Here is a 17,536-nt window from a genome sequence, read left to right on the forward strand (position 1 = left end):
AAACAAACACCAAAATATCCTACAATGTACTGCATTAGATGCCTAACGGAGTAAGGTGTGCTGTCCTGAAGGCAACAATACAGGCTACATAAGGAGGCGCACAGATCACAAGTAATGCAATGTCGACAGTATACAAATTCAATGGCAGCAGGGGGGGGGGGGGGGGAGTCTTAGGCTGTTGCTGAGCACCATTCTGTCCCACACGCTACAATAGCTGTCACTACCATAGTGACTGTCACTTGAGATGCACGAAAGTAACTAGTTGGTCGCAAGCAACCGCGTTATGGAAAGGTTATGTGGAATAGCTGTATGTACACGGAAGTATGTAAATTACGCGATTATGTGCGCGACAGTCCCGGAGGGAGAGACCATTGCAGAATAACTTACATCAATGGTGGATTAAATAGAGTGAGAAGGGCACAGCATGAAAAGATTTCATCTCCAATATCAGCCATACTGATCGGCAGGAAGCGAAGGATGGAATAATTCTTGATCTGCTGAATGGCTCGCTCCACATGAATCCTCAGTGATGCAATGCGTCGTGTTGTAAGTAGATCTTCTTCGGAGAACTGTTGATGGTGGAGAAAGGGTGGGATATTGACACCAACACCATACACAAGTGCGTCGGATGCAATGTCAAACCCTTTGTCGGCCATAATCACATCGCCTTTGTCCAGCAGCTTCAGTAGTTCGCATCTCCTCACCAACTCCTTGTCAGACGTCCGTCCACCATACAGCTGCGACACAAACGACAGAGCACCACCAGGTGTTATTCCTACAAGCGCTTTAACGGTGTTACGTTGCTTGTATTCCGACCATGTGGCAGCTTGAGTGGTGGGGTTCTTTGGCTTTTCTATCGGAATCTCCAACGCATCGATGATAATCCGTGTCCGTGGATACATTTCGCGGAACGACAGTGACATTAGCTCATCCACTTGGGATCTGCTCGGGAAGATCGGGATTTGGCGAAGTGCATTGGCAGTCAACGGAATCCAATGGCGGATAATCCTGGATATTGTTGGTTGGGAGACACCAGTTAGCCGTGCCAGCTCCTCTTCCGGATAATCCTTCCACACCTTCACCATTGCAATAAAAAAGCAGTCTTCCAGTGGAAGGATTGGTGCAGTACCTCTTGCTTGGGTGGCAGAACGGGTGGACAAAACAAGTTTGAACATCTCCTCAAACTGTCCGAATGTTCTGAACCCAGTATACCAGCGAATGTTTTTGTCCGATGTGAACTGCCGTGCCGTAAAACGCTGCCGTTCAAGCTGAGCTTCGAGGATCGTGTTTTGGTCTTTCAATAGCTCTAGCTGTGATTTCAGGTCCAAGATCTCATCCCTCAGCCGCTGATTCTCTTCGACAACGTCCACCTCTCCAGTATCTTCGGTGCTGGCCACTTCTTCCTCATCCACCGTCATACTTTCTTCCTCGGCCTCACTCGCTTTCTTGGAGGTCAGTGTTTGGCGCTCCACCACTGGGATGGTCCAAGCAAATACAGAGGGAACTTCATCGTCATTCTGGCGTTGCAGGGCTGGGAAATGTGCTCCACATACACGCACATCGTTTGTTGCAGTCACAGTCAAATTTTGTTTTCGAACAGCATCTTTCCACGATTTGATTAATTTTCTTTGCCGTTTAGCTAGATGTGGATCAGCGCTTTCGGGCAGGGGTTTGGGGAACTTGGCGAACGGCAACGTCCTGCACACGCTGCAAGCGCCCCTACAGCCGACTCGCTTTGCCGTATTCCCACAAAGACGATACTCTTCCATCGACCATTTGCCAGTGCAGTCCTGAACACGTCGGTACCCTCGCTTGCATTTCTTCGCCCCAGACACGTTCCGACAGCCAGGAACAGTACAGGAGTGCGGCATTGCTAGTTTAGAACGTATGCTGACAGCGGTGAAAACAGAAAACCCCTTAGCTAGTAAGGGATCAAAACAACACACGTTCCAAAACTAAGTCACGTCAAAAGAAAACAAGCAAAGCGGACTTCTTGTTCGTAAAATCTTTCTCCCAGACAATGCAAATGCTGCCTCTGCCAGCTTGATTTTGAACAGTACCCCCGCGCCGGCCGCGCGGTGAAAGGATGACGTAATTGAATAAGGTCTATTCATTGCTCGCTATTATCTACAAGTCCAATTCCAGTATGATGAAGTCAAGAGGCGATTTATCCAGCCAAGTAGAGGAACTTGGGATACGAAATCCAACAGAAATCATTAGGGTATTCTCAGTTCAGCCATTCACGAATGTAATTGTTATTCTTCAACGCAAACTGAGTAATATTTGACCTTGAACAGGATGAAAAGAAGTTCATGCTCGGGGCAGAGTCCGCCATTCGCTCCAGAAGGTTACTCACTACAGTCTTCTACGCCTAGGAAGTGGTGAACAAATATCTCGAGAGGTATTTAGGACATTCTTTGAAGTCAGTTTAGTTCTGAACGAATGCATTGTAACTTTGCTGCAGTTTGCATGCATGATCCGGATTGATAATTCTCAGCGGTAAAAAAATTCAAATCTAGTTTTGTGCACTGGTTTCCGCGTTATGTGCACTCGTGGAATCTGCTCATGGCTTCAAAAAATGAGAATCCGTGAACAAGCGCAAAAAAATCAAGTGAAGAAGGCGAAAATGGCCGCTGCTGTCCGTGAGCAAAGTTGGATGTTTGGCGTCTTCTGTGACCTCCCTGGATCAGTTTCGAATTGTCCAACAAGTGGAAATCGCTTCAGGATACCATCCTGAAGCGGTGTGCTGAAGGACGATTTGTCCCTCTCTGGGTGCAACGGTCGATGCTAAAACAGCCGATTCTGAGATTTGGCTCACGGACTATAATTATTATTAGCTAATGTGAATTATTATATGCACACACACACACACAAACAAATACAGTATGTGTGTGTGTGCGTGTGTGTGTCACAGTGTGTGTGTGGGTTCAAGCGTCACAACTGCAATCGTGGTGCGAGACCATCTGCTGCTGAGAGAGCAGCTCTGCCCCTCAGCTGCCCACATTGTAAACGCAATTTCCGCCGGCAGCAGGACCTAGCCAGACATTCGCGGTTCTGCCTGTGATCCGACTCCCGTTTTCTGGTCCCCTTTGCATAGGGATGACACTTGCCCATCTGGGCAGTCATGCTGCTAGTAGTAGTAGTAGTAGTAGTAGAAGTAGTAGTAGTAGTAGTAGTAGTAGTAGTAGTAGTAGTAGTAGTAGTAGTAGTAGTAGTAGTAGTAGTAGTAGTGTGTGTGTGTGTGTGTGTGTGTGTGTGTGTGTGTGTGTGTGTGTGTGTGTGTGTGTGTGTGTGTGTGTGTGTGCGTGTGTGTACAGTGAACAGTCCTACCAACATACCGGCTAGCACAATTCCGCTAGCACAATACACTTCATACCCGTCTACACAACGATGCGTTCGTTCACGGTGTTGAAGGACGTCCTACCAACCCATCATTTAAGTAGTGTGTGTGTGTGTGTGTGTGTGTGTGTGTGTGTGTGTGTGTGTGTGTGTGTGTGTGTGCGTGTGTGTACAGTGAACAGTCCTACCAACATACCGGCTAGCACAATTCCGCTAGCACAATACACTTCATACCCGTCTACACAACGATGCGTTCGTTCACGGTGTTGAAGGACGTCCTACCAACCCATCATTTAAGTCATGTAATCTACAACTTTGAATGCCGGAATTGTGCTAGCCGGTATGTTGGTAGGACTGTTCAGCACCTGAGCGAACGCATCAAGCAACACACTCCTTTACACATTATCCCACGTAGCGCACAACTGGAGCGTCCCACGCGGGGAAGACCCCGTAAACAACCACTACCTCCGCCAACACAGGACCTAGCGTCTCACTCGACAAGTCCACCATTGGCTCCCGTGGCCATGACCAAGTCACTCCCTCCACCAGCGGAGGTGGATGTGGCTTTGGCGACGCCACGTGTGTTGCATGCAGACACGTTTGCATCAGCATCGCTTGCTGCATCACCGGCAGAGACGACAACAATACCTACCTCAATATCAACGAGACCCAGAAGAACAACTGCTAATTACACCATGACCTATTTCAGTACGGAAGTACCGAGCCAACGGAATACACAACAGGAACGTGAGACGAGGGATGGGAGGAGACGGGACCTGATTGCTCCGAGGCAGGAAGTCGTCGAGGAGGATTCGGCCAGTGAGTCCAGTGATTCCGGTGAGTGTGAGAGCGAGAATGATCGTGTGAGTAAGAGTGGGTGCGAGCGTGTGTTTTCTAGTAGGAAGTCATCAGTGTATAAGCATCTTGCATCTCGTCCTGATTGCTGTAAGGTTTATTCTGATTCTTCTTTTTCTGTTTTGTGCCGTGCTCGTCATGGTTATAAGTTGCAGTTGAGTGTGTTAGAAGCCGTTTGTCAACGTATTCATAAGCCTAATCTGTGTGTCCAGAAGGACAGCATTATTCGTTTGAAATTGTTTTAGTAGCAACTTGTTCTGTCTGTTTGGCTCTGGTTGGCCATGGTGTCATATCGTGTGTCACAGTATACTAGTAGTCCTTACAAGTTCGTTAAGTGCTTTCGCAGTTTTTCCTGTTATTACCTTAGTGCTAGGATTATCATTTTCATAGGTGTTGTTTCTTCTCACTCCATTTCTCTTTATTAGTATCTTTCTGGATTGTTTTTCATTAGTACAACGTAGCTTCCTGAGGAGTGTTGTGCGAAATCTAGTTCGAAGTACAATTTTTTGTTCATCATTTCTTCCATATCACATTTTTTCTTTCTTCCATGTTCTTCACTGCCTTCGTATACACTCGTTTTTTGAATACAATAAAAGCCTTTGGGAAAATGTCGGTTCAGCTCGTTCTGTTGATCGCAATTCTAAAACTATTGTCGCCTCGACGCCTATTTACAATCAGTAGTATAGTATTTGTGTATATTTCTCAAGGGCAGTCCCCACAGACCTATGGTCTCCATAATTGATTGCGATACGAAATTGACTTGGTGAAGCAGCAAGTCGGACCCCCCGACCGATGCCGGAACTGAGTTCCAGCGGTCAGCGGGTAAATAAGAAAGAGAGGAATAACAAAATCGAGAGGAGGCTCGTGGCAGTACAAGTCCAAGCGAGACTTGAGACCTTGTGCAGGTGCGACGGCTACGTGCCTCGGAATTGGCACGAAGGCAGTGATTGAGGCTTGTGTAATGTTGTGGTAGCAGCAGAAATTGGGACCGATTTTGGCACCATCATTGGCATAATTCCAGCATAATGACATTATGCTGGAATTATGCCAATGATGGTGCCAAAAACGTTACATTTGGCGCTTTCGTCGATTACACGCATTTCGGTCAATTCTAGAATACCGTATTATCTATAAGCACGGTCCTTTATTTTTCCAATGTACCTCCGCCCGGGCCCCGTGCTACTAATGGAGACGTTCCTTTATTGGAGACTGTTCCATTATTTCAACCTCATTTCAGAGGCATGTTGCCATGCCAAATTCATGTATGACACACACATTTCAGGGGTTTTTCGCCGACACAGATAATGAATTTACACAGTGTGCTTATAATGGAGACTGAGCACTTTATATTTTGAATGCCGCCCCAAGGTGTTCTATTATTGGAGACGTGCTATTATTGGAGACTGTGCTTATAGAGACAATACGGTAAGTTATTGTTGATGCACAGTTCGATTACACAAAAAGTGACAAATTCCGTCGTTAGAATTGATTTTATCCAATTCCGTCGAATCCGTCAATTCTGAAGAGAGGGCGGAATTTCTCTAATTCTGGCGCCAAAATAATTGCACAGTCGGTGTGTTACCGGTCTGGTCATGACTCAAGCGCGCGAAGAGCCTCCCTGGCCGGCGTGTGCGCGATGGGTCCAAGCAAGAGTCCATTATAGCAATAAAAACTGCTTTATGCAGTTTTCTAAAAAAGGTTATTGTGTTCTAGTCCATGGACCCCGTCTAAAAAGTAAGAAATTACCGAAATGTGATAGCTGAAAATTAAAATTTCACACAAAACCTCACAATAATCACAACACTTGAAAATCTGCTTTCAACTTGAACTTGTACTGCACCAACAATTGGCAACATGCATGCATAGGAAAGAGGATCACGAGGGGAAAAGGTCTTCTACATGTAGCTTTTAATTCTGTGTGTGATTATTGTGAGGTTTTGTGTGAAATTTTAATTTTCAGCTATCACATTTCGGTAATTTCTTACTTTTTAGACGGGGTCCATGGACTAGAACACAATAACCTTTTTTAGAAAACTGCATAAAGCAGTTTTTATTGCTATAATTTCTTTTGTTTTTTCTGTCACCAATCAATGGAATGTAAATCAATATGGAAATGATGGCCTTCACATCATATCAAGAGGTTTATGTACTCTTGATCATATCAATACCGTATTATACGCATTGATGTGCAAGCCTTTTCTTGCAGAAAATGGCACTAGCATAATGCATGTTCTTCTGCGGGGGAACAGATTATTAACCTTTCTAGGGGCTCCCGTAAGAAGACCATAGGTCTGTGGGAAACACCCTAGTAAAATAAATAACAATAATAACATGTGAGTAGTGGTGGTTATACTTTTTTTATACACAGGTCATTCTGTGCATGTTGCTGTTGCAGAATTTCATGACTCATAAATTTGTCTTGCCTTTCAGATTTCCCCACCCTCTATCAGATTTATTTGAGAAATGTAGCCATGCGCAAGGTGCGTGTCGCAGATGTTTTTGTTGATTCTTTGTTTATAATGGTTTATAATCATGGGTTATCGTGATAAGGTCATCCAGCATCATTATTGCACTGAAATCGTAATCCTGTTGATGTCGTTACAAGGTTTGGAAGTAGTTCAATGACTTCAAACTGTTAGTCCACGATTTTCTAAAACAACACAGCAAAGGAGGAACAATAAACATGTATTAAAATGTAAACAAATACATTGCTGAGTCCGACACCTCGTTCCAACAACTACACTGATCCTGAGGATAAAAGGGTCAAGGCTATGGTTGGAGGTACTGATACTGAGAGATAAACAAGGCACTCCGTGATAATAAAATCTTACACATCTTTTGGTGAGTATGAATGATATCCAGTCGAACCTCTTTAGGACGAACACCAAGGGACAGATGGTATTTATTCTGTGAGTTTGTCTTAACCTATTTTATAACCAGTGAATACAATTATTTCTCCAATAGACATACGAATAGATTTCTTCTTCAGCGAAAGATTCTAAGCCACACCGACTCATTGACTCGTCTCGTATGAACCAAAAGAGTCACTAGAGAGGTTCTGCAAAACGAAAATGCGTACAAACTTTCGCTCTACATCATGAAGTGCGAAACCTCGCACGAACTTTCGCAACTTTGGACGAGAAACTTGCAGGGAACGCGAAATGAACTGTTGTAGGAAATTTCGTGAGATCGGGTCATGGCGTACGTGCACTTGGCCCGCGCAAACCACGAAAATGTGCAGAACGCAAAGTTCGTGCAAAAATTCGTACACACTTTCGCAAGGACTGTCGCGAAACTTCGTTCGAATTTTCGTTTTGCAGAACCTCTCTACTGAAACAGCAACAGAGAAAGTACGATACATGTACCGCACATTCTTGCAGGTACTACAGGTACTACAAACAGATTGAAGATCGTAATTCTTGCTTTGGCGGCACGAAACTTTATTTGGGGCAGCGCAATCTCGGCGGTACTCACAAATCAAACAGCCCAGACTCGAGTAAACAAATCCAATCATACAAGTACGAGATTTTCACGAGACGAGACTGCACCCATTGGCTTGTTTCGTATGAAGCAAACAAGTTACTGAACCTCTCCACAATGGAGATTTTCCCTGATATGAGTATTTCGACAACACATCTAACATAAGCCTTACCGTCAAGAAGGTGAACTCGCGTTCTTCGCACACTGTAGGCAAGGGCAAAGAGATAAAAATGGATCTAAATCCGAATAAAATCAGCACACGTTTCCGTAAATGAAAGGGTGAGCATAAGCAAATGAATCGAAGGAAACTGGTCAACTCAGAGATCACCTGTGTCATTGAGTATTCTGTAAAAGGAGGCCTCGGCAGCGGAACAGCTAAATTTAGAAAGGAGATCCTGTCAGCTTTTCCATTATTTATTGCATTCCGCCCAAAATCAGCACACTTTTCGTAAATGAAAGAGTCAACACAAGCAAATGAATCAAAGGGAACTGGTCAACTCACCTGTCATTGAGTAATATTCCGCGAAAGGAGGTCTCAGCAGCGCCGAAACGAAATAAGCCAGGCCAGGAGACGAAATATCCGAAACAGCTCATGCAAGAAGCAGTTCCAAAGAAGGAAGTTCCTCGTGCATGCACATCCGAAAAGGCAACAACAAAAAGTCTGCAATGCACACGCATGCGGCCAGCCGGCCGCGCGATGGTAGGAGCCATGGAGTAGCTCCCCGGTCCAGGACCAGGTACCGAGCATCTTACGTAGATAATCAAGCGAGGTACAGAGGGCTTGATGGCTGATCAAAGCCCAAGGGTCCAGCCCGAGGGCCGTAGGCCCAAGGGCTGGGCCCGAGGGCTTTGATCAGTCATCAAGCCCGACTGTACCTCGCTTGAATATGCTTCAGACGATCCCCAACATTTTTTTTGATTTTGAATCAAACTCGCTTTATTCTTTGGGTGATCTCGAGTGTGGACAATGTCGGCCTTTCGTTTGGGATTTCAGAGCAGCCTGAAGTCTAAAGTGCATGTCGTTTTCGTCCCGTTCGTAAGTTTCACACAGAGATTACAGCAAAGGGAAAGTAATGTAAAACGTGTTTCGTGAGAAATTTCTCAGGACTCCGTGTCAAGAGCCAGACGTGGCTGAAGAGTCACGGAAGTATTTTCACTTCCACCACACACGCCTTGCTCACGCTGCATACTGCTGAGAGTTCTGCGGTGCTGGAGCTAGATTTCCAACTCCACAAGTTGAGAGCCACCGGATCCCCGACCACCACCCCTATCGGTTTCTTGTTCTTATAGCCAGATCACCTTGAAAAGACTGAGATTGGGCATGATCAGGGCTTTGATGGTTTTGTCGTACAGTTGCCAATGGCAGCGGGCTTTGATGGTTTTCTCGTACAGGTTGTCAATGACAGCGGGCTTTGATGGAATATCAAAGCCCGCTCTCCGAGGCTGCTGATTGGTCGTAACCTAGCAAAGAGCACGTGGGTCGTTTGAAGTAGAAATCTACGTAGCTACGTAGACAACGTGTCTGAATAGCGGTGTCGTTAGGTAGCGCCATGTGAACACAATAATAGAAAAGCTGACAGGATCGCTTTTCTAAATAAACTGTTTATTTAGAAAAGCGATCCTGTCAGCTTTTCTATTATTGTGTTCACATGGCAAGAAAAACGACACCGCTATGCTACGTAAGTTTCTACGTAAGGTGCTCGGTATTTCACTTAGGCTACGTAAGTCTCTACACGGCTGTTACGTAGATCACAAAATCGGACATTCAAAATGGCGTCATTTTTTTGAAACTTTTTGAATTTTTGAACGCGACGGCCCCCAGAGAATAGCTGAGAATTGCATTTTTCACGTTGGTATCCAGGCTATTTTGGCTCCCATCGTCTCCCATCGACACGGTTTACCATACAACCGCGATTTTCGTCCAGGGGAAGCTTCAAGGAACGCATTGATGCCTTTTGGATCGTCTTTCCCAAGAGGCGACAGGTTTCTGTCGCCATGTCGCCTCCACGTCCTTTGTTCTTTCGATTCCCAAAACTGCTCTACTTTCATTGCTGCCTACATCCCGGCTCCGAGTTTTCGCAGCTGCTTGCTGTGTTTTTGGTGGCCCTAGAGACCTTCTATAGCTCGAAAATCGCGCTCTTGTCCCAGATCGTGCAAAGGAAGTCTCGATCGCGCATCGACATTTTAGCCTTGTTTGTTGGTTTCTGCTCTGCGATGGAGCACCACTCGAGTATTCTTGAATCCGTGTGTCGCATTGGTGGGCAAAAACTTGCCAGTGCTAGTCACAAAACTCCATATCCGGTGAAGAATTATGTTGAAGAGATCGCCAAAGTTTTTAAAATTGATGTTTCCAAAGATTCCCCTGACGTGCATCCCCAGTACATGTGCTCACTTTGTCAATTTGCTATTGCACGTTCAATGAGAGATGACACATATAAGTATTGTAGTGGGGGCTGCAATGGCCCAGTTACATGGCAACCACATACGAGATCTAACTGTGCCGTATGTAAGAGTGATGCTGTACGAGCCAAGGGCGGCCGTCCACCGAAACGGAAAGCCGTCAGTGAACTGCGTGGCCAAGCGGCAAAACGACAGACATCAACGGCATCAACATCAGCAGAACTGCCAGAAGGCAGTCCTAGCTCTCAGCAAAGACGCACCAGCAGCAGTAGCAGCGGTGACACCAACACAGTAGCACACACCACTGATAGTCAAACATCCGCAGTTACTTTGGACGAGATTTCGGCGCACGCAGCGCCTATGTATCGGGCTGAAGCAGCATTAGAGAAAGAGCGGTTTATTGACAGTGGAGCTGTGCAGGAATGCATGATATGTTTGCAAGTGGTAAATGGAGCAGTTCAAGCCAAATGCTGTGAAAATATATTCTGCTCAACATGCGTGCACACGTGGATGAAGAGTCACAATACATGTCCAGTATGCAGACAGCCAATGGCACTGGCGACACTGCAGAAGCCATGCAAGCTAGTGTGCAATATGGTTAGCAAGTGGGGTGTACATTGTGACTTCCATGAACCAGCATTGTCAGGTTGCCCCGCAACCGTTCGCCTCCATGAATTACGAGGTCATGTCACATCATGTCCGTTCAATCCATCCACATCCTCAGGAACGCCCATTCGTACTGCAACCAAAGCTGCAACAGTGGAGGAGATCTTAGCAGCGTCACCATCAAAGCTACGGGGCGATGTGAGTGACAGACTGACCTGTCACCTTGTGTCCGCCAAAGCAGAAGATGGGAGGCTGGAAGTGAAAACCAGCAGCCAAGGAAGACCGCAAGTTTTCATGCGAACAACAGTTGGCAGCAAGCAGCCGGAGGAGGCATCAGCCAGGACGCTGAAACGACGGTCACTGGAAATGGAGCGCATCACAGAGACAGTTTGCACCACAGCAGATGCAACACGGCATGGCGTTGCTGGACTTGGCGCTACCAGCATCAAACCACCTTCAGGCACTGCCCTTGCCATCAAGGCCGATCTAAGCCTTCCTTGGGCGCAACTCCGGAAGCTGCGCAGATGGCTCCGCTCCTTCGGAGTTCAGCTTGAATCGGAGAGAAGCATTCGCTCATTCATCGCCACCACCTTGCCGAAATACACAGTGAAGCAGCTCCCCTTTGTCAAGCGGACTGGCGAGTTGTCACTTGCTGCAGCTGTCTACTTTCCAAACCTAACCGACATCATTATCCACTACCTCGACATACTTGACAGCGGCAGTAAGCTGACATGGCATGATGGCGCCATCCCAGAAACGGAGATATGGGTCAAGCTGGGCGGTGACCATGGTAAGACATCATTTAAATTCGTGATGCAAATCGCCAACACCATGCATCCAAACTCACTCGCCAACACTGTGCCAATCTGCGTGTTTGCAGAGAAGGACTTGCCGGCAAACCTGGAAACTGCACTCTCAATGTATCGGAACCAAATTGCAGAGCTACAGGGCCAGAAATGGAAAGGCAAGACCATTGTGCCTTATCTGTTTGGTGATTACGAGTACCAAACCATGAACTACGGCTTGTCGGGTTCCAGTGGCGTAAGGCCTTGCCTCCATTGCTTGTGCACGAAGAAAGACATGCAGGTCCCACCAGCGAACCGCGACGTACAGTATGGAGCACGGTCCTTAGAGAAGATGGCGGAGGACTATGCACAGTTTACTAGCGCAGGTGCTCTGCTGTCAAAGGCAAAGCTGTATAACAACACCATCCGACCAGTCCTATTGCCAGTGCCCGTTGCGCGCGCCATCATTCCAGTGCTGCACCTGGACCTCGGTGTATTCCCGTGGATCTTTGATGTATTCACACGCGAGGTCCGTCTTCTGGACATGCAGCTTGCAGAACAATGCGACGCTGAAGAGCAAGACAGTGGACGGTTTAGAGCCTTGTCAACTGCAAATCACAAGTTGTCTGGCTGCAAAACAGCGTTCTCGGAAGCAACAGCGAAAGCCACCGCTCTGGAGAATCATCTGCACTTCATCGTCTTGTTTGGCCAGCAACAGGGCATGGCGATAGAAGCACTCGCAGGCGTGCTACAACGGGAGGTTGAGCAAGCACAGGCCGACACAGAGCAGTGTAGCTCGCAGCTGAAGATTGCTGAAGCCGAACTGGCCAAGTTGCGCCGCAGCAAGGATGTTCTCGGCCCGTGCGAAGCGTCCATAGAGCCAGTACTGCAGAAGAACATTATCCATCGGCAGGCCTATCACGGCGGTGCTTTTGTAGGGAACCATATCCACCGTGCCCTCAAGCCCGCCGTGATCACAGCTATCACTGAGGCCCCAGCAATTGTCATTGGAGATCGGTGCCCAGCTCTGCAGAATGACGCTCAAGTAGTCAGTGAGCGGTACAAGTCCCTGTTCAGCCAGTACGCAGCGTGCAGATCTTCCTTCAGCCATTGCAACAAATGTGGAGAGGAGGAACTGCAGCAATTGGAGCTCTCCATTGCCTCGTTCTTACAGAAATGTCGGAGCGAGGTGGTGGAGAGAGGCTTAGGTCACATCACTCCAAAGCTGCACCTCCTTGAGGAACACACTGTGCCGCTGATGCGGAGAGTGCACGTCGGGCTTGGTCTACTGTCGGAACAGGGCGCGGAAGGAATTCACGCCGAGTTCAACCTGCTCGAGAAGAGATACGGTTCCATTCCCGGCGAGCTTGAGCGCCTGCATGCTGTTGCAGAACAACACCTCGTATGCACTCTGCCAGACGTTGCAGATCAACGGCCCAAAGTTCGATCGAGGCAGCGGACTGCTCCATCGCAGGCAGATCAACCAGCCAGTCCGCCATAACACTGACTACACGCAAAGCCAGAGAGGTAAGGTCTAACTCTAACTGTTCACTTCTACTTCCTCCAATAATAATTCTTCTTGATGTTTTCGACAGCAAGACTTCTGTTCTTACTTCCTTGTCGTTTCAAAAAATATTTGGGTTTAGACCGACTTTACCGAAAGAAAGTACTAAATCCGGCGAAATTATATAATTCTATACATTTTGTACTAAGTCGAAAGGATTTTAGTAAATCCGCAGCGATTTCAAACTTTTCGCCGCCATCTTGTTAGATGTCCACTGCGTAACAGCCGTGTCTACGTAAGGTGCTCGGTATAGATCTACCAACGGTTGGTAGCCTCGTGCTGTGCACGTGCACGGCATGGCAGACATTTTGTTGCATGCAGTGCATGCATGCAGTCCGTGTTCGGATGTGCATGCGCATATGCGCGAGGAACTTCCTCCTTTGGAACTGCTTCTTGTATGAGCTGTTTCGGATATTTCGTCTCCTAGATCCTGGCCTGGCTTATTTCGTTTCGGCGCTGCTGAGACCTCCTTTCGCGGAATATTACTCAATATCGACAGGTGAGTTGACCAGTTACCTTTGATTCTTTTGCTTGTGTTGACTCTTTCATTTACGAAAAGTGTGCTCATTTTGGGTGGAATGCAATAAATAATGGAAAAGCTGGCAGGATCTCTTTTCTAAATTTAGCTTTTCCGCTGCCAGGCCCCCTTTTACGGAATACTCGATGACAGGTGATCTCTGAGTTGACCGGTTTCCTTCGATTCATTTGCTTATGCTCACCCTTTCATTTACGGAAACGTGTGCTGATTTTATTCGGATTTAGATCCATTTTTATCTCTTTGCCCTGGTCTACAGTGTGCGAAGAACGCGAGTTCACCTTCTTGACGGTAAGGCTTATGTTAGATGTGTTGTCGAAATACTCATATTCATTGTACATTGGTACGTTACAAGTAAGGCACTGGTCAGTGGCATACTATCGTTGGCAGTTCCCAATCTGGAGGGAAAGGTTCAAGGACCCATTGACCGAGTTTGCAAAATAAATTCGCATATCAGGGAAAATCTCCATTGTGGAGAGGTTCAGTAAACTTGTATGCTTAGATTTGTTTACTCGAGTCTGGGCTGTTTGATTTATTATTTGTGAGTTCCGCCGAGATTGCACTGCCCCAAATGAAGTTTCGTGCCGCCAAGGCAAGAATTATGATCTGCAATCTGTTTGTAGTACCTGCAAGAATGTGCTGTACATGTATCGTACTTTCTCTGTTGCTGTTTCAGTTGCCGTCATGTTGCTAAAGAAAGATTCAGTAGAGAGGTTCTGCAAAACGAAAATTCGAACGAAGTTTCGCGACAGTCATTGCGAAAGTGTGTACGAATTTTTGCACAAACTTTGCGTTCTGCACGTTTTCGTAGTTTGCGCGGGCCAAGTGCACGTACGCCATGACCCGATCTCACGAAAGTGTGTACGACTGTTCATTTCGCGTTCCCTGCAAGTTTCGCGTCCAAAGTTGCGGAAGTTCGTGCGAAGTTTCGCACTTAACTTCAGGACGTGGAACGGCTGTTTGTACGCATTTTCGTTTTGCAGAACCTCTCTAGTGACTCATTTGTTTCATACGAGACGAGTCAATGAGTTGGTATGGCTTAGAATCTTTCGCTGTAGAAGAAATCTATTCGTATGTCTATTGGAGAAATAATTGTATTCACTGGTTATAAAATAGGTTAAGACAAACTCACAGAATAAATACCATCGGTCCCTTGGTGTTCGTCCTAAAGAGGTTCGACTGGATATCATTCATACTCACCAAAAAATGTGTACGATTCTATTATTATGGAGTGCCTTGTTTATCTCTCAGTACCTCCAACCATAGCCTTGCCCCTTTTATCCTCAGGATCAGTGTAGTTGTTGGAACGAGGTGTCGGACTGAGCAATGTATTTGTTTACATTTTAATACATGTTTATTGTTCCTCCTTTGCTGTGTTGTTTTAGAAAATCGTGGACTAACAGTTCGAAGTCATTGAACTACTTCCAAAAGTTGTATCGACATCAACAGGGTTACGATTTCAGTGCAATATGGTGCAGGATGACCTTATCACGATAACCCATGATTATAAACCATTATAAACACAGAATCAACAAAAACATCTGCGACACGCACCTGGTTACATTTCTCAAATAAATCTGATCGAGGGTGGGGAAATCTGAAATATCTGAAAGGCAAGACAATTTTATGACAGAGTCATGAAATTCTGCTACAGCAACATGCACAGAATGACCTCCGTATAAAAAAGGTATCACCACGGTCCACCACTACTCACATGTATCCCCGCAGAAGAACATGCTAGTCCCATTTTCTGCAAGAAAAGGCTTGCACATCAATGCGTATAATACGGTATTGATATGATGTGAAGGCCATCATTTACATATTGATAGGGCATTTCATTGATTGGTGACAGAAAAAACAGAAGAAATTATAGCAATAAAAACTGCTTTATGGCAGTTTTCTAAAAAAAGTTATTGTGTTCTAGTCCATGGATCCCGTCTAAAAAGTAAGAAATTAACGAAATGTGATAGCTGAAAATTAAAATTTCACACAAAACCTCACAATAATCACACACAGAATGAAAAGCTACAAGACCTTTTCTCCTCGTGATCCTCTTTCCTATGCATGCATGTTGCCAATTGTTGGTGGAGTACAAGTTTAGTGTTGAAAGCAGCATTTCAAGTGTTGTGATTATTGTGAGGTTTTGTGTGAAATTTTAATTTTCAGCTATCACATTTCGTTAATTTCTTACTTTTTAGACGGGATCCATGGACTAGAACACAATAACTTTTTTTAGAAAACTGCCGTAAAGCAGTTTTTATTGCTATAATGCACTCTTGGTCCAAGTGCGCGCGAGGGTGTACGTGATCTCTTTTTACGATTCATCTATTTTATTATTTTTTATTTTTTATTTTGTTTTACATCGGAAGCTCAACAGTGCAGCTGCACAAATATGAAGAGGCCGATGGGACCAAAAAATATATATATATAAAAATAATAATAAAATAAAAATAAAATAAAAAAATAAACAATGTATATACATCAGTGTATATGTTCATACATCAGTGTCAATGTTCAAATGTTTAGAAAAAAAAGGGGGATGAGTGGTGAACATAAAGAGAAAAGAAGAAAAACGTATGCTGAATGAACCTGGGCAATACATACATGTAGCTGGTGAGAGACTAAACGTTGCCAACGTTGTCAAACAAAATTGCACGATATCGTTCAAACCAAACTGGATCATCCAATAAGCGCTTAAAACCGCGATCGAACTGAGAGGTAAACAAAGAGGATTTCAAGTCATTAGGTAGAGCATTAAAAAAAAGAGCAGCACGAAGCACAAAGGATTTTTGACCGAGTGTTGTTCTGCATTTTAAATAAGGGATATCATGTGTGTCGCGATTACGCGTGCTCCGGGTAGATTGCGGGGCTGGGAATAACGATGTGAATACAGGCAAAGGGCGAAGAATATGATTAATGAAAATGAACTTCCCAGTTGACACCAGGAAATAGTAGTCCAGGGGCTTAACATCAAGGTTTTTCAGAAGACCAGAAATACTGTCCCGGCTCGAAGCCCCACAAGCCGCTCGGATAGCTCTATTGTACACGCTTACTAGACGACTGTGATCCTTCGCAGTAATGAGTGTGACGAAGGAACAGATGCAGTACAGAATGTCAGGAAGAACGACAGACAGGATGTACTGGCGGCGTGCAAGTTTGCTCAGTTGCCGGAAGGTGCGACGTAAGACACCCAATGTTGTGTATCGTGTCGGAGAAAGGTCTTCTGGGGTGTCGTCGAGATCTCGTTGCGACCGTGACTCCTGCTTGTCTCCCTGGCTAGGTGCTGCTTGCTTTGCTTTTTGCGTAGTGTTTTTGATTATTGTTTACTATTGCGTATTGTTAGTGTTCGTTTTGATTTGGTACAATACTTGTTACGAGATACGACACATTGTGTAGTGTGTGTTTGCAGCACGAAGAAGACTGCTCACCAGAACGGTTAGCTCAGGAGCTTGGGCTTACCTTGTGCAATCACAGTTCATCAGCTTGGACATTGCGCTTGGTCCCATGCGAATAACCGACTAGAATAGTAATTATTTCTTCGTTGCATTTTTGAATTGTGTTCTTGCTAGCTTGTTGATTTATTTAGTTGATGTGTTGATTTGTGTTTGATTACTTATTTATTTGATGCGCGATTTATGTGCGCTGATTGCGTGATGGCATGCAATTATGATCATGCTTGCGCCAGCTAGCTAGATGCCTGCGCCGCGCACTGATGTTGAATGAGTTAGTATGCGCCCCGCGCGGTTCATGCATATATGGTACATGGTGTGTAATGTTTGCCGCACACGCGTATACGTGCCGCGCCTCGTACTGCTCATGTGCCTCGCGCCATACTTATGCTGTCGCTTTGCCGCCAAATTTAGCTTCCGCTTTCCGAGCGCTGTACGCTCTTCTGTACGCTCATGCCAAAGTTGGACGCACGGTGTGGCTGGCCAACGCTTTACCCCTCATGCGTTGTTCTTTTCCTCGATG

At 45.7% G+C, this 17,536-nt stretch overlaps 1 protein-coding gene and 1 long non-coding RNA gene across 2 annotated transcripts; one reads left to right on the forward strand and one right to left on the reverse strand.

The window, feature by feature from the left end:
* Positions 1-383: 383 nt before the first annotated feature.
* Positions 384-1,418, reverse strand: LOC135807070 (uncharacterized). Its single transcript, XM_065321154.1, has one exon. It carries the CDS (start codon positions 1,416-1,418, stop codon positions 384-386), a length of 1,035 nt encoding a protein of 344 aa, XP_065177226.1.
* A 12,005-nt stretch (positions 1,419-13,423) lies between these two features.
* LOC135807098 (uncharacterized) lies at positions 13,424-15,475 on the forward strand. Its single transcript, XR_010551456.1, has 3 exons — positions 13,424-13,528; positions 13,824-13,855; positions 14,950-15,475. It is a non-coding gene; the product is annotated as an uncharacterized LOC135807098 (long non-coding RNA).
* Positions 15,476-17,536: the final 2,061 nt, after the last annotated feature.

This window comes from Sycon ciliatum, chromosome 1, assembly GCF_964019385.1.
Source record: "Sycon ciliatum chromosome 1, ocSycCili1.1, whole genome shotgun sequence".
NCBI lineage: Eukaryota > Metazoa > Porifera > Calcarea > Leucosolenida > Sycettidae > Sycon > Sycon ciliatum.